Source organism: Dermacentor variabilis, chromosome 6 (genome assembly GCF_050947875.1).
Source record: "Dermacentor variabilis isolate Ectoservices chromosome 6, ASM5094787v1, whole genome shotgun sequence".
In the NCBI taxonomy this organism is placed as follows: Eukaryota; Metazoa; Arthropoda; class Arachnida; order Ixodida; family Ixodidae; genus Dermacentor; species Dermacentor variabilis.
This window is the reverse complement of record NC_134573.1, coordinates 143,800,160-143,824,077: the sequence shown is the minus strand read 5'-3', so window position 1 is coordinate 143,824,077 and position 23,918 is coordinate 143,800,160. Positions and strand designations below refer to the sequence as shown.

General features: G+C 48.1%; 1 protein-coding gene across 3 annotated transcripts in view; it reads left to right on the top strand.

Moving 5' to 3' along the window:
- Positions 1-23,918, top strand: part of LOC142585380 (uncharacterized) — a 229,933-nt gene that overhangs the window by 156,269 nt on the left and 49,746 nt on the right. For all 3 annotated transcript variants that reach the window (XM_075696102.1, XM_075696101.1, XM_075696103.1), the window contains exon 4: positions 8,498-8,690. In XM_075696102.1, the coding sequence (XP_075552217.1) occupies positions 8,498-8,690 (193 nt within the window). The remainder of the gene's footprint in view (positions 1-8,497; positions 8,691-23,918) is intronic.

Sequence of the window (23,918 nt, the reverse complement as noted above, 5' to 3'; positions counted from 1 at the left end):
TATAGACGGTGATATGGCTAAAACGGTCGACACTCAGATATCAGGCAACGGACAGTCTTTCTCAAAAACATATAAATGGGCTGGTCCGTGCATTCACTGTAACAGCAAAACCTCGTTACGACGAAGTTGAAGGGCGATCCAGAATTACTGTGTGGTATCCGTTGCTGCATTTACTGCACTACGAACCTCTACGGGGATTTCAAAGGGAATTTCATCATTTTGTTATAACGAGGCGTGACTGAATGTCGTTCGGCCTTGTGGTGCGTTTCCCGTGGCGCTCCGGACGCTCTATAGACCTCTATAGGTCTCCCTTGTATACAACAGCATCAGGGTGGGGCAATGGGGTAAAAATGGGAGGGAATAAGAGAAAGTGGGGGGAGAGAGAGATAGATAACGACCAGCGAGAGGTCACGCCGCCTTTTGCGGCTACACAGCCGTCAATTTGAACCCTGTCGCGTGGTAAGTGTTCCCGCTAAGTGTGCCCACGAAAGCATATAATCTGTCACTCACACCAGTAGCACAACTGAACAAAGGGTACGCCAGACGGCGCATTGCAAGAACGGGAAGTTCTCCCCTCATTCTCCTCCCGTTTCGACTTGGGAGGCTTCGTGCTGTGATGCAAGCGGTTTGTGCTTTATTCGTTCCTTGAAACCTCGCCGGCAGCTTTAATTGCCTCGAAGACAAAGGAAGAAAGTGTCGAGGACCGTCGCATTATAGTCGGCAGTACGTTGGCACCCCGTGGAGCCTTAAAGACAAAAAGAGAAAGAAAGGAAAAGAAAAGAAGAAGAATCAGGCAAAGGAACAGCAAAACCGAGGCCCCGTGCCCTTTTGGTCGGCGCAGAGAAAGCTCGTCAAACCGTTGACCGGAGCCGGTGGGCTCTTGTGTCTCGCCTTTTTAACTGCATGCCACTACAGCGTGAGCAGTGTTTTCTAAGCAATGCGCGCCTGTCCCTTAGCCTCAATTAGAAAGGGAGGTGACCGCAGATGGTGACTACGTGTTCTGCGTCAGGTCGCTCCAACTACAGAGTTTATTCTATAAAAATTACTAGAGGAGATTCTTACGTGGGTGGAGCGGGAGCTGGAAGTATAATGCTGTTATAATTGCTTGCGAGGGGCATTTCTGAAACGTTCTCAGATACAGCCATCTTGACAGTTATGATTTGCTCGCAAGGATGCTACGCGACCCCTCTGATTATATCTAAAAACGCCGACACGGTTGAATTAGGCAACGCAGCAGCATGACAATGATCGTTATATGTTTAAATATATGCACGGATTTGCCTGAACTTTGTACTTCTGGCTTCGAATGGCTCCGTGACTTTGCGAATTGGCTAATCTTCAACAAAGCATTTGGCTGTATAGCGCGACAAGTTCTAATGATTATGCATGTTCGTTAAATCTTATTGCCTTCAGGCGTTGAACGATGATTTTTTTTTTTCAAATTAGAAAGTTACAGCGCGGTAAATAATGCCGTAAGATAGTCTCAATTAAGCCACAAGCACGAAGAATAGACAAACCCATGTGCTAACCCAACATTTCCGAGGGGCTGAGCAGTCTCAGCGTCAGTGTTTTATCCAGTAATTCTTGAAGGCAACTCTGATTCCAATAAACTATAAGTACCGCGGTGTCGACAAAGGGCACACACTCGGTTTGTACCGTCTCGACTCTTCTTCTCCTTCGTCTTCTTCTTTCATGGCACGTAAGCACAGTCGGAGATCCATGATGGGCTAATAGAGAGTTTTAGATTATGGGCACGCTAGCGTTTTGGTGGCTCCTAGCGCTCGGGACCACGATGCTGCGCATGCGCAGACCGTCTGCGCATGAGCAGTAATGTGGTGCCAAGCCCTAGGAGGCTCCGAACGCTAGCGTGACCCTAATCTAAGATACTCTAACACCACCATCGCTACGTGCCTTCTGCAAAACTTGTTGCCCCCCTGTCAAAGCACCCGTTGAAATGATCTAATTGTCATAAGCGCCGAATCATTTCTTGTCATCGTCATAATCATAATCAGAGGACGTGCACACTACGCACGACCGCTATACGTAGCAGTCATTCAACTCATTCAAGCCGCACAGCATTTTCAGTCGGCGCCATGTAATGCTCGTCTATAATACGTCTAGGAGTAGACGTCAAAAGAGATATGTGTTTCGTCGTCAATATACGTGTAGTATTTTGTTTTCTATCCTTGCCTAAGACATTCCTGTGCCACTGATCGACAAGATATTAGTCTATTCATATGAATATGTAGTCTATCTCCGCTGATATTGAGGCGGCAATTAATTATCGCATCACATTTTCCCTTCCCTGCGCACAATTCCGTTCGTAGCTCCTCCGACAACACAGCTGTCTGTTTCGCCAGTTCAAGTCTCCCTATAGTAACCTCGCCGAGCAAGCGCCGTCAGTAATACCAGCGGCCTTGGAGATGAGAGGCTAACTTTGTGATTCGCATGGCCTGCAGCCAATCTAGGATATTCTGTGTCTTGGTTCGTTGTCGAATGACAGGTGATGCATCGTCCTGGTGAGATCTAAAAGTGCTATCAGCTATATCCTTTCCAAGACAGTATATATCCGGGACCTCGGCTTTAAAGTTGGTCAATAAGTGTGCACACCGTTCTGTGTCGTTCATTCCCCGTACCCACCGTGATGACTAAAAGGCTATGGCACCCTGCCCCTGAGCGCCAGGTAGCAGGTTCGACTCCCGGCCGTGGCTGGCGAATTATAGTAGGAACGGAATGCAAAATCCTTCGTACGTGCCGAACTGAAGGGCCCTGTGTGTGCATGGGCGAAAGTTGTTCGGAGTACTACTACGCTGCGGTGTTCTTCGTAGAATCGCTAATTTTCTGATGAGGTTAACATAAATCAATCAATCAATCAATCAATCACTCAATCACTCAATCAATCAATCAATCAATCAGTCAATCAATCAATCAGTGAATCGATCAGCGAATCCATCTATTGCCCGCGTATGCTTTTCGTTCTTCTGTCCTTGTCTTAGCACAGCACATCCCAATGATCATGGCTGTCAACAACATAACTAGGAACTTTTTTTATGCTACACAGCTTTAGAAAAGTGTTCGGTGCCCTTAAATATATACTTAAACGCAAGCACTTTACGAGACGCTGCAGTGCGCGTCCCTTAAAAGACTTTGTTTAACGAACGACCCTGGTCTAACGTACGAGAACACAAATGTAAAGGTTGTAAAACAATAATAATAGGGCGCTGTCTGGTGCATTGGCAAAATATCTCCAAGCCAAGTGCGCAATCAGTTAGCAACCATCGTGTCGTTTCTATGCCGACGCGTCTCCTCGGTTCCCGCGCGGACGCCAGAATCATCCAAATGACATTTTAGCATTTGTACGCGCTCAGCGTTCATACTTAATGTTTCAGGCGAGTTCAGAGGGAGCGAAAACTTATTCCACCATTTATTGGCGATCAACGATGGCGAGTGCGCAGCCATCGGCACAATTTACACCGAATCGGGAACCACGGGTAGAGCGCCATGTTTGACAACGCTTTGTCATAGCGTGCGTAAACATTAGGTAAAACTTAACATTCATCACTAGCGCATACAGCAGGCGTAGCGAGATCTAGGATACTTCTTTGCGTGTACGTGTATAATGCCTTTACGTTTGCTAAGGAGACGCTGTTCTAAAATTGTCTAACGACACGCGGCTATATAATACATCAAGCGTTAACGTACGATCTAATGATGCTGGGTGAACCACGGCCTCCAAGATTGGCGCGCGCCAATCTCGGAGGCTATGAATGGACTTTACGTGTTCGTGGACGACCCACCGCGTAGCGCGGCGATCGATACGCGGGACAGGGCTGAATTATGTGCACTGATTACGCAGCGCCCGCGGAAAGCTTAATCAGCGTCTCTGTGCTTGTGGCGATATGCTCGAGAGAACCCCGGAAGCTAATTGCGCGTGTCCTAACCCACCCCTCACGACGCGCCTTGTATCCTGGGCAGCGCGATAAGGGAAGCATTTTTTCTTTTTTGTACTTCTTCCTTTAGCAACGTGACCCAAACGATGCGAAAGATTGGTGGGAGAGCGGAAAGACGTGACTGTCCTGCCACACCCTACACGCATGCGTCCTCAGCAGCAGCAGCAGCAGCGGCAGCAGAAAGAGTGGCACTGAAATGACTATATAAGCGAGGTTCCCCGCCATTCGCGAATGAAGCACCTGCGGAAACGTTCCGATCTTAGCAACAGATCAAAGTGGCCGCAACATGCGCGGCTGAATTAAATTCCGCGAAGCGATCGCCGGGTATTGATCAGATCGAGGATGTTCAAAGGAAACCGCCTATACATACCGGCCATTCTCGTCGCTTGTATACATAACGAACGTCTTCTGCGAGGGCTCGGACGGCCACGAGGGCTCACTTTCAAGTCGAAACACACAGAATTATTGGTCCTCGCTGCCTTATCGTCACGGTTGAAACGAGCTTAAGCCCTTGAAGCTTACCCTTCTTAAATTACGATGCTTCTGCCGTAAATGCTTAACCCTTCTTGGATTGTAGCGCGAAGTGACACACACACACACACACACACACAGAGAGAGAGAGAGAGAGAGAGAGAGAGAGACTAGAAGACAGGACTAATCTTCTAGTCTGTGTCTGTCTCACTTCGCACAACGATCCAAGAATATGTATAATAGCAACTCGCCCAACTTTCTACCCTTTTACCTTAACCCTTTATGGTTCGAATGGTTATCACTGAAGGGAGAAATTTTTTTTTTTTTTGCGCACATGAATAATCAGACACAGGTAAAACTTGAAAAAAAAAAGACAACAACAGAATAGATCATGCAGATCCATCACACATGTCGGAATCCATGAGAGCAGAAGCTTCAGTCAAGCGGTACGCATTAAACACTGCGTACAACTAACGGCAATGCGTACAATCGTGTTTACTTTCGTCCTACGCAGCGCGCAACCTCACGCATGAAGTGATTATGTTCATCATCCATCGCAAAGGTCACAACTTGAATATCGTGCATAATATATGTCTATGCATTGCACCGCTCGCAAGCTATGCCGCAACGAAAGCACCAGAATGACGCGCACGAACAGTCCGGGGCGTCTTAAGCAGTGACGTCATCAGGCCGATCCAAGGCGATGTACGATGCTCGTTGAGGCAAGAGAGGTGCGTGACACATGCGTGCCCAGAAAAGCACAGCACGTATCAAGCAACATTCACGGATTCTGTACTTCTATAGCGTCACAGTGGGGCATACGTGGGCCCATTCTGGAGTCAATAATGGGCACACACACCGAGTGACACATACCGACGTTTTTAAAAAACATAAAGAAAAAAAATGGATTGCGCAGATTCAATCCCCGCGGGTTGGAATCTGAGAAGCGAAGCTTTCACGAAGCAGTTAACAAAATGTCATGCCAACGGATTATGTTCTGCACGGCGTTCCGCACCATAGCGGTTACCTGCCTGTCAGTGAAGACCCAGCAGCAGACAGCACCTCCACGCCAAACTCGCGGAAGGTACACAGGCTACGAAACCTTCGCTTCGAAATTACCAGCGGAGGTTTCACTTGCTGCAGGCTATGGTTAGCAGTTAGCTCACAAAGGCAAGCGAAGCGCGTTGTCAAAATTTCAAACTATAGCGTAAACGTCTACAATAGTCAACACACTTTCGTCTCCTATAAAAACATTTTTAAAAAAAGAGCGCTACTTCTGAAAACTGATGATGCTGTCGGCGCTCGTCTCTAAATAATGAATAAATAAATGAATAAATTCGCACGGGAAGAGTGGTTGTGTCACGAAAAGAACGCCAAATGAAACTTCAATTGTCATCGGAGCGCGCGACATGGCGTCCGCAACCCTCCCTCCCTCCCCAGCCAATGCCTCAACAAAGCCGCAAAAAAAAAATGGCGACGACAGATGACGACTCACTTCCCTTTCAACTCAGCCCGCGAGCGCTGCCGGCTCAGCGCCCAGCGCAGTTCGTTAGAACACGAACCTTCTTGCGTAATAATGCTGTCGTTATCAATGATAAATAGGATGCGCTATGCAAACCATTTCCGAGCGACGAATGCGCGCACAACGGCGACCGCCGTAGGAGCAACGCGCGGTTTCTCGTCGGAACACTCACCGTATATGCATGCGATCTCCAATACGAGCGCGGGACTTGGCATTGCGCAGGAGAAGCCCGGGAACTGTAACACACCGACGCGCCATCCGTGCCGAGGATAACGGAGCACTCACGCGTTGTCGAAGCATTCGTCGAACCGATGAAACGGAGGTCGTCCCCCCCAGTTTTTCGCTCTTTTCCCGCCAAAAAGTCAGCTTGGCGGAAAGCGCAGAGAGGTCAACGCGTATCATTTCACATCGACAGCTCCTCACGGACTGATCTGTTTATCCCTACTACCGTAACGTTATGTCGTCTGCTGGGGAATCACCCGCGCCTGGTGATACAATTCAACCAATTAGAGCATGCCTATGCGCACGGCACCCAAGACCAGCCGAGAGGCCGAGCCAATGACCGTACGCTAGCGACCGCGCACTCCCGGAGCACGGGGACACGCCGATGGGGCCGGGACCTGCCGGCACCTTCTGGGGCTGTGGTGGCGCCAACGCCACGACCAGTGATTCCCTATGCACGATAGTTCGATGTTATTCTGCGGTCGTGGATACGATTAATGCTTCGATAACGTTATTTCGTGTTCCTCAGCCGATTAAATCGTCGGTTGTTGCCTTTCCTACGTTCCTTCCGGCGTCATAGCGGGCACGTGCGGCGTCTGTAGCTGTTGGGAGTTTAAACAAACAAGGGAAGCATGAGAGACGATTGTTTCCAGCTGGTCTTGTCTGGTCGCCATTTCTGAAACTCTCTCGGGGAGTATCGTCGTGTCCGCACCGATGGACAGGCCAACATGCGGCTGGGTCTCGTTTGTGTGGCGGATGAATTACATTTGGACACCTTCTTTGGCGTCACTCGCGGTTTCGTCAGAGGGTAGAGGAGGGGCAGATTTAATGAGCGCGCCTTCTCCTGGCTGTAGCTCTTTTTTGACGCCTACACTCGGTCAACGAACGCATTGAAGAGTACTCATTCCGCGGCACAGGGAAACTCATCGGATATACAGGTTGGTGCGGTAAACTGATCGCCCTGCTGCACGACTCCTCTTTAAAGCTATAACTTCGCTTATGGCGTGCCGCTGGACCACCCTCAAGAACCATAACGGCAAATACCGGCGCACAAACAACAGAATTGAACTATTGATGTAAGTTCTTCGCTTTGCCTCTGTGAAAACAACTGTAGCCTAGTTTTAAAGTTTCATTCTTCACGAAAAAAAAAAAATAATGTCTATAGGTTTCACAGCTCACTGAGAAATTCAGTGATTTTCCTCTTGAATGGTTTGATGCGTCTTGGAGGCGTGGGGCGGCAGCTTGGCGAGCCGTCACTCGTAATATCCGATGTTGTGCGAGAAAGTTATTATTTCTATTATTATTATACGTGTGATCATTCCGTGTATTCAACAAATGAACGCGCGTTTGTGTGTGTGTGTGTGTGTGTGTGTGTGTGTGTGTGTGTGTGTGTGTGTGTGTGTGTGTGTGTGTGTGTGTGTGTGTGTGTGTGTGTGTGTGTGTGTGTGTGTGTGTGTGTGTGTGCGCGCGCGCGCGTGCGCGTGCCCGTTGCTCATTCAGTGGCGTAGCCAGGAATTTTTTGGGGGGGAGAAGGGGGAGGGTTGCACGCACTTGACGAAAGAGAGAGAAAGAGAGTTAACGACGCTCCATTAGTGTTTGTCGCTACCGACCCTTCCGACGCCTTTGCTACAGCATAGCTTGCAAAACTGCCCACTGCGATAAGGCTCATGAGCATTCACGCACTTTGAATGAACGCTGTCGCAAGACGTCGATGTTGTTTCCGTTTGCATGTCTCTTATCGCGTTAACGCGGTAATACTAGGCTAAACCACCTAATTCACTTTCTGAAAGTCTTCGGTGTCCGACTTCACGCCCTCACTCCACATCTTCGCCACCTGTAACGATCTTTATTTCCCCTTTCTGTTTTATCCCCACGCAGGGTAAACGCGTTGAACTCAATTGAACTCAATTTCAGGCCGAATTCTCTGTTAGCTCTCTTTTTTTTTTATTGAAATGAAAATAAAAGAAAGATACGTAGTCATTTTACAGTGTTAACGGCTAGTCCTTTCCGCACAGCGGAAACTACAATGTAAGAAAAAATGTAAGAAAATGAGAAAAAATCACGTCACAGTGTCCATAACTCCACAGTACACAGTCCTATACACCCGCGAACAAAACAATATGAAACTCAAATGCAAGTTGCACTACAATGAGTTTGTAAACAGTCACAAGCACACACTCTTGAATACATTTCTATCTCGCTTTCGGCATTACTCGAGCTTCTCTAAATAGCTGCGCGTTAAGGCCAGAGGAGATGGTGTACTAGATATCTCGCGGCCCCGGTTCCTTTCTCTCTCGTCTCAAAGCGCGTCCGCGCATGGCGTCGCATGCAGGGCGCATCCGGTGTGACGAGCGTGGCGGCGGCGTCGTGCCGGGAGGCCCCCTCTGCGTACCTGAGCCGGGCGGCCAACGGACTGGGCTCGTACGCCTACATGGGCACCGACGTGGCGCCCTGGGTCGGCGTCGAGTCCGGCCTGTCCTCCATCCAGGGAGGAGCCGTCGGCTCGCCTTTCGCAAGAATCACTGGTGAGGGCGCCACTTGCTCACTCTCACTCACTCACTTGCTCGGTGCGAACCTGGTGTCGCCGCGCGAACGTCGAATGTGCACGAGTCGGCGGCGTTCTTGCGGCTTCGTGTGAGGTGTCTGCGTGCAGCCGGTGGTGTATTGGAGCGGCCTGCAGGCCACTATTGTGAAAGCGATTGTGTTCGCTTTATGTTCGCGTAGACTATATAAACCAGTTTTACAGTTTACTTCACTCTGTGGCTCGCCCGTTTGTTTCGTGCATCTTTTCAATGCTGGTTTCAAAGAAGATCAAGTCACCACATCACCGGGATGACGCATCAGCGCGGACATCCAGAATGCTTGTCGAGCGTGTGACAACGGCTGGAAAAAAATAAAACAAAGAAAAATATTTATCAAATTGGAGGGGTAGGAGGAAGGTAGTTTATTGCATTGCATCGTCCGGTCGACTGTCTGCGAGAGACATCAGTCGGTTACGTCTGCTGCTGAAGTGCTGATTGGCTGTGACTGACGTCTGGTTTCTGCGGACGCGCAGCGCAGCCCAACCAATCACAGCTTCACCAGCAGACCAAGTGGACATGTCCACTAGGTGGACTCTTACAGAATACCTCCCCAGGTCGCAGAATACCGGGAGCAGTGTTATTCTTCTGCATTTCGTCGTCAATTACGGCTAATATGGTTACGGACAGCTGACCACCCTATTACTGCACGTCACATGGCTCCACTCCGCGCGTTTATTTCAACCCAACACTACGTAACCTGAAGGCGTGCTAAGGTAAGGGGCGCACGCTCCTGAATTGGCATGATGTAATAGCGACCCACGATAAGATATAGTTGCAGCCTGTCCGTATAAGCGTATTACAGTTTACGGAATGCCGGAACATCTGATGGCGTCTACGGCAGCAGCAGTGCTCGTAGGGCCACCTTGTGGCGCTTTCTGCAACCACAATTCGTAAGAAACAGTGTCGGGGTACCTCAGTGTTTTAGAATATGCAAAAATGAAAAGAAAGAAAGAAAGGAAGTGCACCGTACTATAATAATCACTGCTGTCAGCACTTTTGCGCCAGCAGATTGGTGGAACATGGCCGTTGCACGTCCGTGTTCTATTTGATCCCAGCGTCGCAAGATGGCGCCACCACTGCTGATGCGCACGCCTACATCTCCGGTGTTTCGGTATTTTGCAAATCGGTACCTCACGGGCAGGTTGGAACTCTCTAGTGTCCCGACAGCCCGAATACGAAGTAAAACTGCAAGCAGCACTGACAATTACGCGTCAGTGGGGCACTTGCGACATCCCTAATGCGAATGCCAACGAAAGTGAAAAAGAATGATCACGCGATGATCAACATGTCGGACGAATGAAGCCTTGAGTTCTGCTGACTAGGCTATAGACTTAGCTCCTTGCCGGCTATCTGACGCGTGCGCTTGGCTACGCTCCCTGGAGAAGTTTTTGAGATTCTCGAGAGCTGACTCAACACTTTGCTATAATGCCAGTTGGTTCGTAGCTCTCGCGCTGTCTTTTTTTTTCCCTCCTGGAATGTTAGTGAAGGTTGTTGAAAAGGCGGGAAGTGATTAACGCGGAATGCAAAGGCAGATAAACAGAAGCGTTGCGCTTTTTCTCCGTGGGCGTTAACTACCGCATCTAGAAATATAACTGGCAGGCGTGGTAGAAGCTGAGCGAAAGCTCGGAGGGTGTGCGGAGGATAGTTTATTGGGCTTTCTTCCAATAAATGTCAGCGAGGTATGCATAATTTGCGTGGGCCTGCATAAAGCGATGTATGGTTTGCAAGGTTTGCCGCGTTATTAATTTTCCGTCTCAAGTACACTTGGGAAAGATTCCACGACAGCCTTCGTTTTCTTCTTGGTTTTGAGCCCTCAAGCGAGTGTATATGTACATAGCGGTGTCAAAGTAATCGGATTTTGTCGGCCACGTATATGTATACGAAAGAACCCTGTAGCACGGATTTCTGGTGCCGCGCCCTGCGCCCATGTCGCTGACTCTCGACTCTTTGGGTGCACCAGGCCGTTTAATTGCGTCCGCCATTTCTAAGACTGGCTGATTAATTACATCAATGCAGTTGCTTGAAGGTTAGCCATAAGTGATGCACATCAACTGTGCGTGTGTCAAGTGTGTGCCATTTGAGGTGAGCTACTCTCAAAATGGTGGCACACGTATCTGGAGCGCCCTGTAATCACTCTTCGCTATATTGAGTGAAACAAAAGCCCAGAAAGGAACCGGTTAACAAATAACACCGCTTCCCTGCAAAAACAACTATATGCAGATGTGTGTGGTGGCAAAAAGAAAATCGAAGGAGAACACAGCTTTAGGTCATCTGCGGCGAAATCTCCAGAAAGTGCGTTTCTGTGCTGTACTCTCTAAAAATTATTGTGCCCTTAAGGTTAGTGTTTTGTCCCCCGGCTAAAACCCGTGCTCTTAAGGCTGTAGAAAATTACTGTACCCGTCAGCGAGCTCAAACTCCACCTGTGTTGAGAGAAAACGTAACTGAAGTATGCTAATTCTGACCACCCGCTGTGCACAGAATTATTATGGGACACCGGAGTTCGACAGTGATGGCTATTAAGGTTTATTGCGTGCAGTGTTCGTGTCGTCAGTCACAGTTATTATGACGCTTACTTGCCCCCCAAAATGCTGATAAAAAAAGAAAATACCAGTTGACCCCTTTAAAACTTCGATCTTGCCCCTCAAGGGTGAGGGCATTAGTCGTGGGACAAACAAAGCACCCGCTAAACATCCATAGGGGTGTTAAAATGTTTAATGTGTATAATTTAAGCGAATATAGTGCTTGTTCTTGCGGTTTATATAATAGTTCACCTTAGACCTGTATCCTCGAGAGCAAATATATAGAGACAACGGCACCAGCAAAAAAGAGAAAAAAATGAAAAAGAAAAGAAACATTCTACGACGCGTCGTGCGTCGTCGAATTCTGTCAGTATACATTGCATAATTAGAATACGCTAACGTGGTTAACCAATTCATTGCCGACTCCATGCCTATAGGTTGCGGTAATATATATATATATATTGCAACGTCTGCGGTCTCCAGAATTTTGCTCGAGAGAGTACAACTCGTGTTATGGAAACAGCCAAACATGTGACTATAGATGACAGCGCCTGAAGAAGCCAGCGACTTTGTTTCGAATGAAGTGGAATAAATGTCTTTCAAACCGTTTCAACTGTTGCGTCTAAAAAATCATTGAACTGTTTTTTCTTTCTTATGATTTTACTGCTTTGTCCAGTGCTAAAAGCATACACGTGTGCTTCCAGCGTGTGTCTCAACCTTCATTGAAACCAACTCGTTAAGTAACGTTTTACTTGTAATACCTCGATTGCGTGGTTTTTTGCGAAGGTTAATTAGATTCACAAAGTACCATTGTATATGTTCAAAGCCCCAATATTATAAGAATATTTTATTCGCTTTAAGCGTCGAGCGTTGTACCAGATAGGGTTGACAGAATCCTAACATCTCTCTCTCTCTCTCTCTCTCTCTATATATATATATATATATATATATATATATATATATATATATATATATATATATATATATATATATATATATCGTTTTGACGGGGGAGGGTAGCATTGAGCTAATTAGGAGTTGTGAAATTTGGCGTGCCGTTTACTTTTTAAGATCTCGTAAATTGTGTCATTTCTTCCTAGTTATTTTAGCAGCACACTTATATATCACCAAAATCCAACTTTATCTTTGTAGTCAACAGACCGCATCTCGGGGTCACGAGTCCGAGCTCTACGTTCGGGGTGGGAGTGTCACAGGTCGGAGCCCCTGGCTATCTAGCCCGGAGCCTGCCTCGCACTCCGCCTTACACTCCGCCTCAGCCTTTTTTTCTTAGCCTATGTGTTGCTGCTGCTGTCCAGCGGGTCGGGTGAACGTCGAGCACGCGTTCCCTTTAAATCCTTTCAAAGGCAACAGATTTCGTTCGAATTGCTCCAGCCCCCCGTTTGTGTAATCAAATAACTTCCATATTTCGAAGGTATTTGAGGAAAGATGTCAGAGCTCTGGTCCTGTAAAGTGTATACTTGACGCCAGTTACTCGTTGTTAAGATCAAGAAAAATAGGAAGGTAGGTAGGTCTCTTTAAGACCGCGGCTATCCCAAGTTCTCAAACACTACTCGGGAGAAATCAGAGAGAGAGAGAGAGAGAGAGAGAGAGAGAGAGAGAGAGCAGGATGGACGGTAAGAAAAATAATAAAACAAGGCCCGCACTCACTGTAACGCAAGTCACAAGCACGTAAGCAGCGACATCACTGGCATCGGCTCTGGAAGCGTGTGCTTTAGTTAATATAAGGCGAACGCCTGAGAGGTTTCACGGCTCGAAAAAAATCCGTTCTCCGGCCGTTATGAGAACAAATTTCAAGCTCCAAGGTGATTCGCTTGAATGTGGCCGAACCGGCCATATCTCCAAATTGGATTCCACTCGACACCGTGAAGGTCGAGAGTCGAACCCACGACCTTTGGTGTTAATTAAGGCGAAGTTAACGTACGATTAATTAAGATATGTTTAGTTAAGGCACCCCAACCAACTACCTTTGGTGTTAATGAAGGCGAAGTTAATTAAGCTAGAGTTCGTTAAGGCACTCGAACCCATGACCTTTGGTAACAGCGCATTCGAATGAAAATCTCGTGCAATGTAATGAATGTCTCGTGATCGAGCGCTCAGGCGTACGCCTTCGTCCTCTTTAGCGTGTGCTAAAGTGACTGTCAACTTTTTTGATCGCAGTCGCGACATCGCACTGGGATGATCGTCGTCGAAATTCGCGCGTAAATCTAATAAGTGGAATAAAGAGAACGCGCAGCACGGAACTGGCACTCAACGGCAGCCCGTGAGAATTCTGTCCACTAAGATGTCGCGAAGGACATCTGACGGTCCATACGCCTGTGCATATCAGGGCATGACCACGGTCCAAGCACACTGCTGTCGGCAGTACGCTACGCTTCCTCTCATAGCTGCTTCTGTCTGACGATCTTCAGAGTCAAGGCTGTGGTTAAAGAAAAAAAAAAAGCGATGCGGGATGAAGTATATAATGAAAAAAAAATGTAAAGGTAGACGTGTTTTGCCTACGTCGCCGAGTCAACGACAAGCATGTCGAGCTGAGAAGAGAAACAACAGCGTTCGGTGTACCAGTGCAGCTGGAGTGTTCACCCGTATATACAACTTACCGTTTACGTGGTCTCCTCTCCGCGGCCATCCGATGGTTCGTGATAAGCAACGAAACCCTACCAACCACTTGTTCGCTTGATGCACCGCTCTTTCGCCGCGCGGAGATATTGAAACAGGGAACTTCGAATCTGTCCGCGATATCGCAAGGAACAATCTCGCAAGTTACGTGAGCTTCGTGGTACGTGATCTCTGGAGAATAGGTTACAGGACCTGTTCGGAAAGCTTTAGGAGTATGCGACGGCTTGATCAGTCTGTACCAGTCCCGGTCATGGTTTCAGGGAAGGAATTAAGCAATGTTTAAAAACGGTGCACTTGTAGCAGTAACAAAAACAAAAAGAAAGTCTTGCTTTAGGCTACTTTTTTTCGATTACACGTAGCGAAATTGCACGTAATATAGTACGACGACCACTGATCATCTCTACAGGACAGTTTTCACAAATTAGCCTTTGTTTATAAATTTGTGGACCATTCTGTTGCTTCGGAGTCATGTGGTTGAAGCCAGCGTGTGACTCCCTCAATTGCCTCCCTTCGTGGTGCTCGAACCCACAACCCTGCGATTGATTGATTGATACGACGACGACAAAGATAAACATAAGGCCTGCATTTGCGCTTCCTTAACCCTGCTCCTATTGCATAACTTTTTATCTTCACTTCCCTGTCCGATAATCTTGAGGGCTAAGCCAGTTTGTCGCCGTAAAAGATATATATTATAAGTGAGTCTTAATGCAGTTACTTTCCAATCCATCAAGGACTACGATCAAACCAGTATACTCTGCGACAACGGTGATGTACGGTGAATCTCGTCGCGAAACCCACCTACTGAAACATGCACTCTAAAGTATGATCAATTCGAACGTAAATTCGTGAGAATGTTTAATTGCAGGGTTACTATTTGACTATCGCGTCTTTTTTTCTTTTTTTTAAATGACTACCGGTTCGAAACAACTCGCTGCCGAAAAAGAAACATGTTCTCTTCTGCAACGTTTTCTTGGGAATTTACGTAGAGTCATTGCTGCAACACCACTAGCATACAGCCACTTGAGTTCGAATAGTAATTACGTGCAGTGTTTCAACCCCTTCGAAAGGCCCGGCACTACATACCGAGAAATCACGTCTGTATAGGTTCGCATCGCGATGCGTTCCCCCTCCCTGCAGCATCAGCTTCGGAATCGCAGTATTTTTTCCCTCTAAAACGCATTCGTGCAGCGCGAGCTCCCCACGCGGTCCGGACTCCTTTGCATATCGGAGTCATTTATCCGCGTCCCGCCGAAGCAATGTTGCACCGCGGGAGGCGATACGTATTCCGTTACAAGCTGTCGGAAGAAAAGGGCCGAACGAGCTTGTTTCACGCTAATTTACGCGGTCAGAAGCCGCTGCTTCGGTACATAGAGCGCGGGCCTCTGTGCAACGACATTAAGAAGAAAAGAAAAAAGAAAGAAAGAAAAAAACGACCGACGCGCACTTTGCGAAGGGGCCTCGTTTTTATCTTTATTTCTAATCTCTCCTGCCCGTCATGCGGAATGCAGGAGAGCCGAGGGAGATAAGCTCAGGGACTGGCGTGCTTGCCTGCTTCTTGAAGAGGTTCGCCAGGCGCCTTTGAATCTATAGCATTATACAAAGTATATGTATGCGTACAGACGCAGGCAGCATGCGACACCGGGGTTTAAAAAAAGAAAGAATGAAGGCGGTTGGTTCTTTGAGTGAACGGGGTTGGTGTAGTATATGTATCAGGCTGGGGCGAGTCGGTAACCCTCTATCCTTTGCGAATTCCTTTGACACTCTACTACCTTCCTTCGGATTAGCGGTTTCGGGCTTGGATAAGAAGTCTCGAAAAAAGAAGTCCCTGCAGTGCAAGTCGGCGACGCGACCAGCGGCGTGTCTTTCGGACGATGTATGCTTCGAAAGGGGCGAGACAAACGCCGCCACGCCGTGGATTCTTCGGAGGAACCGGTGCTGCCTTTTCGTTCCGCGCTCTCTCTCTCTCCCTCTCTCTCTCTCCCCCACCCACCCCGCTTTTTTCATTTTTTAATGATTGTTTATTTCCGGTTCCCTTCCGATTCGCGGGCGTGTTACGCGCTCGCAGTGCCAACACCGGCTGCCGTTCGGACCACTGCGTGTCTTGTTTGTTTGTTTGTTGCTCTCGCCTACATCAAGCAGCTCAGCTGCACAGAGGTACGCGCGCGCGTGTCTTATCTTCAACTTCGCGCGCGCGCAGCCCTCACACTGTTCGTCCACCGATCACGCGGTTTTCGCGTCTTTGCAATTAAATAAATAAGAAAGAAGCAGAAGAAGAAAAAAGAGAAACAATGCCGGCAAACCTTCGGCAGCGCCCTGCCTTCACCGCTACGAACCTCCGCCTCCCGCACAGCAGCAGCAACAACCGAAGCCGGGCCACGGTTTCCTTGCATCCGCTTTCGGCCGTAAGTCTCGCCTGTTTGGCGAGTAGAGAGAGAGAGAGAAAGAGAGGAATATGCGGGGAAGGAGAGCTCTCAAAGGTGTGAAGGAGAAGCAGAAGACGAACAAGAAGCATGGCCGAAGGTTCAAAGGGGTTTTTGGGTCTCGCCAGACTCACGTAGTGTGTGCCTCGATACGGAGCAGACGTCGAGGTGCCGCGACCGACCATTTGGGGGGGGAACGGAAGGCGACGGGAACGCCGCGCGATCGGGTTGTCCCACGTGCCCCGAGCGGGAGATCGATGCTGCAGTTTAAGCGTATAGCTTCCTTTACTGTCCTATCAGCCTGAAGACGACGGCCGTTAAGAGTGTGTCCCGAGGGCATGCATCTCCTCGGGAGTGTTTGTTACATCGCGCTCGCACTCTGGCCCCTGCGTGGAGTTGTCTCTGCCTATCGCCACCGTGTGGCGCGCCCGGCGCGTTTTGTCCCACGGTAACGAGGTGGTTGTGCGTTTCCCGGCCGGCTCGGTTTCGCGGCTGCCGCCCTGCGCTTCCTGCGTTTACACGTGACTGATCGTAATTATGAGCCCTCGGGTGACGTCGCGCCGCTGTCGTGGGTGCTGTTTACAACGTTAGGCGTTCCAATGTAGCCGTCTTAGAAGGGAACAGCACGAATGACAGAACAAGCGAGTAGTGCACGCACGCACGCACATACGCACATACACATACACGCGTGCATGCATACACACACGGCTGTTTCGTCTTCTGCACTGTTGCCTTCGATGATGTTACCTCGCAAACTAGCTCGGATTCACATCAAAAGAGAGAGAGATAGATAGAGAGAGAGAGAGAGAGAGAGAGAGAGAGAGATAGAGCAAGGACAGGAAAGGCAGTGAGGTCAACCAGACGAGCACCGCCACCCTCAGTGCTCACTCTCTCCCTCTTTTCGGATTCAGATAAAAGGGCGAATTAGGGTAAGGCGTACTCGCCGCGGTGTGAGCACGATGTCCCAGGTTCGATTGCCGGCCGCTGAAGAAGTATGTCGACAATGACGAAACGCAAAAAAAAAAAAAAAAACCGCGCGTGTACTTAGATTTACACGCTTCATTAAAGAACACCTACGGATGACCGAAAGTAACTCGAGTCCCTCCGCTAATGCGCCTCCCGCAGCCCCACTGTTGCTTTGGGACGTTCGACTCCGTGAATCGCTCATTCGACTGATGCGTACCAGGGTTGACCGGGAGGCGCGGGAATGATTCTGTATTCCTGCCTGACTTAGGCGGCTGCTTGATGGGACACCTTCCAACCCGACTCGCAGGACTTGCACGTGGGGATATAGCGAGCTCTTCAGCAGCCAAACTTTTCGTATTGTCGCAGTTAATAGAAACATTAACAACGCGGACTATCGGAACCCACTGCTCGTCGCAAGCACCAGCACTCGTATACAGTACACCAGGCTTTTTTCTCTTTTTATTAGCGAATTCTTTAAAAGCGACGCTAAGAAGAAAAGAAAGCTATATGTGCAGTATCGGTCTAAAGCTTCCTCTTAAGTGCAAGTCTTTATTGCAATAAAAAAAATACTACAATACCGAAAAAAAAAAAGACACTACGAGCGTAATAAGAGCCTCGGTAAGCCAGCCAAGGCGCAAAACGGAAAGTCGGGTGGCGACGCCACATTGCAGTTTCCGCGCTAGTTCGCTCTGACGTCATAAATTTTGGCGGCGTCTTCCTGGGCCTGGTTAATTCGTAATCAGTAAAGGTGATTTACATTTTATTTTAAAGAAGATCAAAAACGGAACTTTGCTAGTGTCAAGAACTTGTACTGAGACACAACGACCCCAAATCGGGAAGAAAAAAAAAAAGGAGCTTTGAGATCTGTGACGTCACATTTGTGTAGCGCCGCCGAAGTTTTAGCCCGAAATTTTACTAAAAAGTATCAACGGAACTTCGACCTTCATTTTCTTCTCAAATTTTCAACATCTCGCCGCCAAATTACAAAAGAAAGAAAAAGAAGGGGGGCGGGGGGAGTTTCGAATGAACACTCCATCAGTATAAACTATATAGTTTCGTGTCTCCCGTCAGAGTCCCTTGAAGGTTGCACAACTCTACTCTGGGTTGAACAACTCGAAGCGGCGAATTACCTGAACGAGAAATCGAAACGCACCCCAGCTGAGTAAATATATATGTTTAGTTAAATAATTTTACAACTGGTCCCACTGTAAGGACGCATATTGCAATTTGCGCATATCTGCCGGTGAGTTCACGAGGCATATCCGCTTGAAAGGAATTGTGAGGCTGCATGACAGCAGTTTGGATCGCGTGATTCCTATCCGTTCTGAAATTGTGGGTGCGAAGTGCGTTGGCGTTTCACCTAGATTTGAGCTAAGTGAGCATATAAAAACAGAAAACTGGATATCTTGGTAGAAGGAGTTATAGCGCGTAAATGCCGGTATATACATGCAGACGTAGGTGAAATAACATAGCGTTCTTTCTCTTCTTTCTTTTTTTTTTTTTTGCTTCTTTTTGACCAACTAATCTAAAAAGTGGTTCTCGGATTAAAACCGCACTCTACTTGGACAGCGTCTTGGGAACCCGCCAATTTAAGTTCATCACTCACAACACCTGTCCCAAGACGATTAGTTAAACGTTCATTAGTCGACTGCAAATGTCGATTTCGCATGTGAATGCCTCTTCGAATGATTCATCTCAGCGAGTGTAGAATGTAAAAAAAAAAAAAATGAAGGCCACTGATTTTTGTAATTGTATACTACCGGTGACAAAATACGCGTGATTGCCAACATTTCTAGTTTAGTCTTTCGTTGCCGAATAAATAATAATAGTAGTTTCGGAGGAATGTTTTATAATCTCATATAATGTTACTGTAGTCTCTTTAATCACTTTACTTCGACTTTAGAGCAAAAAAAAAAAGTTGAATGGTAACTTGAGGTCTTCGGACGAAGTCAGGGAAAGAACGTAGCTCTTTACAGACTTCCTTTCTTTCTTTCTTTCTTTCTTTCTTTCTTTCTTTTCTGCGCGAGTAACCAACTTGCCCCGTAAAAAGCACCGCGGAGCATTCATACATCGTCTGACCGCGTTTCTCTCTGGCCGGGTTTTTTTCGGCTAGGCCGAGCTGGCGAGAAGGCGTCCTTGAGATGGTAATCGACCATTACCACGCTTATCAGATCTCAGATTGGGGTTGCGCCGATACGGTGTGGGCGTCGCGACCAGCCACTTATATATATATATATATATATATATATATATATATATATTCCTCCTGGAAAGATTCGTGGGTGTGTCATTATATCCACAGTATATATGAGAGTGCCGCGGACATATCATTCCAATGGTTGCGCGCCCTTTGTGTGGTGATCATTTCTGTAGACTTTCTCTTCTTCTTTAATCTTTCCGCCCCCTTTTCCCTTTCCCCAGTGTAGGGTAGCCAACCGGGCTCAGTCCTGGTTAACCTCCCTACCTTTTCTTTATCATTTGCTCTCTCTCTCAGTGAAAACAGTCGGCTTGTGCAGCAAATGTTCAAGCGGACTATACTGCACGAATGGAGACCATTTCCACCGGGGGTAGGGGAGGGTACAGATATTCTCTGTGCTTTTTGTACGTAATTACGAATGTCACATGCTCTCGCTTCTGTAGTGCTTTTGAGAATTTTCTATTCGTATTACTAGAGGTGTCTCTGGCGCCGCGGTCGCTCATCTACCATGTGAATGATATGTATAGTCAATGGGTTTGTCTAGTCTTCGTACTCGTGGCTTCATACGTTCTCGCGACTTGATTTATTTCGCCTTATGCCTGCCTTTATTGCCCTAAATTTCTGATCGGTCGTGTATGTTTCTGAACGCAAGATGGCGATGAGACGTACTTATTGTGGCGAATCGTTGCGTTTCATAACCTAACAATTCGTTGAATATGGTCAGCTTGCAAAGTTGCGGAGTCGTTTGAAACCAGAATGAAGAAGCTTAATGCAAATCCACCGCGAACTGTGCGCCAATTCCGTGCTGGCAGAACCACTTCCGTTGCGGATCCCGTGGACACTAGCGCCAGATTCGCCCCCTGGTGACATTTTTGCAGGAAACTGTCTCTCGCGGGTGCGCATGTGTGTATGAACAACAGGTCAGGAAGCATTATGGCAATGCCTAGGGAGCTCGTGTTGAGAAAAGGTCTATAGACGATGAAGCAGAGTATAACCCAGCGACGAGGTGAGTATAGAAAGACAGAAAGAAGAAAGAAAGATGAAAGAACGTGACACATCGTAAAGTTTGCATCTGTGCAGTGCATTCAGTGCGGAAGAGGAAATCTGATACGATCATTAAAGCGGGCATGGGTAAGAAAAAAGAAGGATTGGTGGTTTCTTAAATGCTATCGCATCAACAGACTTTGGGGTGCACACAGAGCAGATTGCTATGACGTTTTTTTTCTTTCTTTTTTTAGTACTTGTGTACCTCTTCCAGTAGGATTCATAAAGATTAACACGTCAGTCACCCACTCTGTTACTCATTCTCTCCTCGTCTCCTAGGTTCACGTGGTTTAATGTCGGGTTTTTCGTCTCGATGCTTACAGAAACCCATGCATGTTGTTTTCCCCCCGAGTATACAGCACGTGCGTTTTCCGAGATGTCGCGAACTTCGACCGCCACCGACGTCGCTTCGTACAGTCTGTCCTTCTACCTCCCTTCCTCATTTATTTATGTTTGTTAATATTTTCGCCTCATCACAGACTTTCTCGCGCGCTATAAAACACGCCGTTGCCTCCGCGATCCCCCCCCCCCCGATGAGGAACCGCGATAGCGATGCCGCTCGGCGCTCGTCATTAGGACCTCGTTTTATTTGGGCCGGGAGCTATAGCGTATAACCAGTCGCGGGCGCTGCTCGTCGTACACCTTTCCCGTCTTGCAGCGCCTCATTTATGCACGTGCACAAGGCGAGCTGCGGAGACGTGTGTACGTGTGTACGTGTACACTGCCTCGGGACAGTTCCCTTCGTTTTCTTTTTTTGTTTTGTTTTGTTATTTCGCGCTGCGCGTACGCGCTCGTTGGCGCACGCGTGCGTCTCTCTCTCTCTGGAAGAGAATAAACATAAGGAGGTCCTTCTTTTCTTTCTTTTTTTTTTTACCCGCCATCAGTGGGACCCATCTCGAACGTGGGTGCCGGACGTCAAAATAGCGCCCGATGTTATCGGCCGGGGGTCGCTGCTGCATGAATGCATGCAAGCCGTCTGTCGCGAGTCCCAATGCCAGTGCGGCCGTGAATCAAACGAGCTTTGCTCGTAAAGCATTTTATGTGTGCCGTGCAACTCCTCGCCGCACTGTATACCTCTCCCCCCCCCCCCTTACACGTTCTGTATTCTCTCTCTCTCTCTCTCTCTCTCTCTCTCTCTCTCTCTCTCTCTCTCTCTCTCTCTTTTCTCTCTCAAGCGTATACGCGTTGATTTAGGGCGGCGACACGCGGTTGTTGCGAGTGTATATACAGCGCGAGCAGACGAAGACGGAGCAAGGAACCAGGCAGGACGGCTGTGCTATCTCGCCGCGGTGTTTGACTCTGTGCGCGATTTCGTTCAAGCTGAAACCCTGTTTCTTTACTATCCCTACGATAACGATAAATTTCTTGCAGTCTGTGTTAGTCAGCGAACCCTATTCTTATTTCTTTTAAACATATTCATCCATTTATCTGGCCTATAGCTTCTCAAGTGCACGCTATTCGTTTGTTGCCAGTTTTGCTTCTTTTTCTAGTTTTTCATTTATTCCAGTAATAATCTGCTTACGCGAATAATCAGTTTTCCAACGCAAGAACGCGCGTGTCCCGTGCACAGGGGGCACGTTAAAGATCCCCAGGGAGTCAGATTTAATCCGGTGTCCCCCACTACGGCATACCTCATCATAAAGCTTTTTCTTGGCCGGTAAAACCCCATATTTCAATTCATTTCAAACAGACCACATTACTGTTTTACATGAACTTGTCGTGGTTGTTTATTGGCTATGGTGATGGCCTTCCAATTCACGAGGTCGCGGGTTCACAGTCCCGGTCACGGTGGCCGCATTTCGATGGGGACTATAATGCGAAGACAACCGCGTACTTAGATTTAGATGTACGTTAAAGAAACCGACGTGCTCCAAATTATTCCGGAGTCCCTCAATACGGCGTGCCTCATAATCAGATCGCGGTTTTGACACGTAAATCTGCATAATATTTTTTCTTTAATTTGTACTTTTACATGAGGCGCACAATGTCCGCCCGGACATGTTTAACCTCACTCACGCCTACAAGTTCATCTGCCGCGGCGACGATTCCATGATTCCAGCGAGATCTGCCAAATATGCAACTCAAAACACAACGTCAGCGACAGCTTCTGAACTCGTAGAACTTCCCGCGAGGCTCTTCATTTTATGAATGAGGAACCACCCCATCCATGCATGGTCAATCTTCTATTGATTCCAAGGCACGATCCCCCCCCCTTCCCCCAAAACTACGTCACGGGTCACGTGAACAGCTCGTCGCACGAGGCCAGACAAGTCCACCATCGAGCAGTTGACGAAGGACACGAAATAATATTTCAGTGCAAACACACACGGCGTGCGTGGAAATAATCAAGCGGACGCGCAGCTGCCCGATCTGCCCACCACCACTGTAAAATAATTTACACCCTTAAAAGTGAAAAAAAAAGGTGTGTGTCTATAACTCACACCCTTAGGGTGTTATTTATGTGACGGGCACCCTAAGGGTGTGAGTTATATACACATTTACACCCTTTCTCACTATTAAAGGTGTAAATTATTTTACGGTGCACCGTCGGAGTCCGCTGTGTCGTGTTGCACTTCAGGGGCGATCCCACCGTTAGAAACCAGTTTGTTGCGTTTGTAGGCGACCCACCGCTAGCAACCTGTTTCTTGCGCACTCCAGGGTAGCGTACCGTACTGCTGCCGAGAAGTAGCGGCGCCTGCCTATCGAAGCTCGACCGACAATACTTTTTGGGTAGCGTGACGTTGTCGGCGGGCTGCAGGCATCCGGTAGATCATGGCGACCAAGCAGGGGCGAGACGATTTGCTAGTGCGAAACTTGCACAGTTTATTCAAAGGTAGTTGAAAGAAAATAAGAAAAGCATGAAGTATGAAGTATCTCAAAAGTACATTTCGGAGCCCCTTAAATAGGCTCTCTACAAGTGTGGGCGGGATCTTGCTTCCGTCGATGACACGTGACAGGCACCGAGAGAGGGCCCCTCCTCCTGCAATACCGAGCACGGGATGGAGAAGTCGATCCTCTTTTCGACGAATCCGGGGAGAAGGTCGGGTGAATGACCTCTCCGGCGCCGTGGGGTCCGGCCAAGAGAGGGTAAGGGGATGACGTATCACCCACGGTGCCACGACCATGAGAGGGGAAGGGGATGACGTAGCACCCACGGTGCCACGACCATGTAGAGGGTAAGGGGATGACGTATCGCCCTTGGCGTCCGGCCATCCCTAACAGTCGCCATCCCTATTTCGAGGTCCGACGTGCGAAATAGGTTCGCGCGCCCGCCCATCACCCTGGAATTTAGTGGGATTCGTACGAATTTCCGAGCACACGCCTTGATAGCCTGGACCGTAATTTAAAGGGTCGTGTTATACATCCGGCCTGTCACCCGATGGGTCTT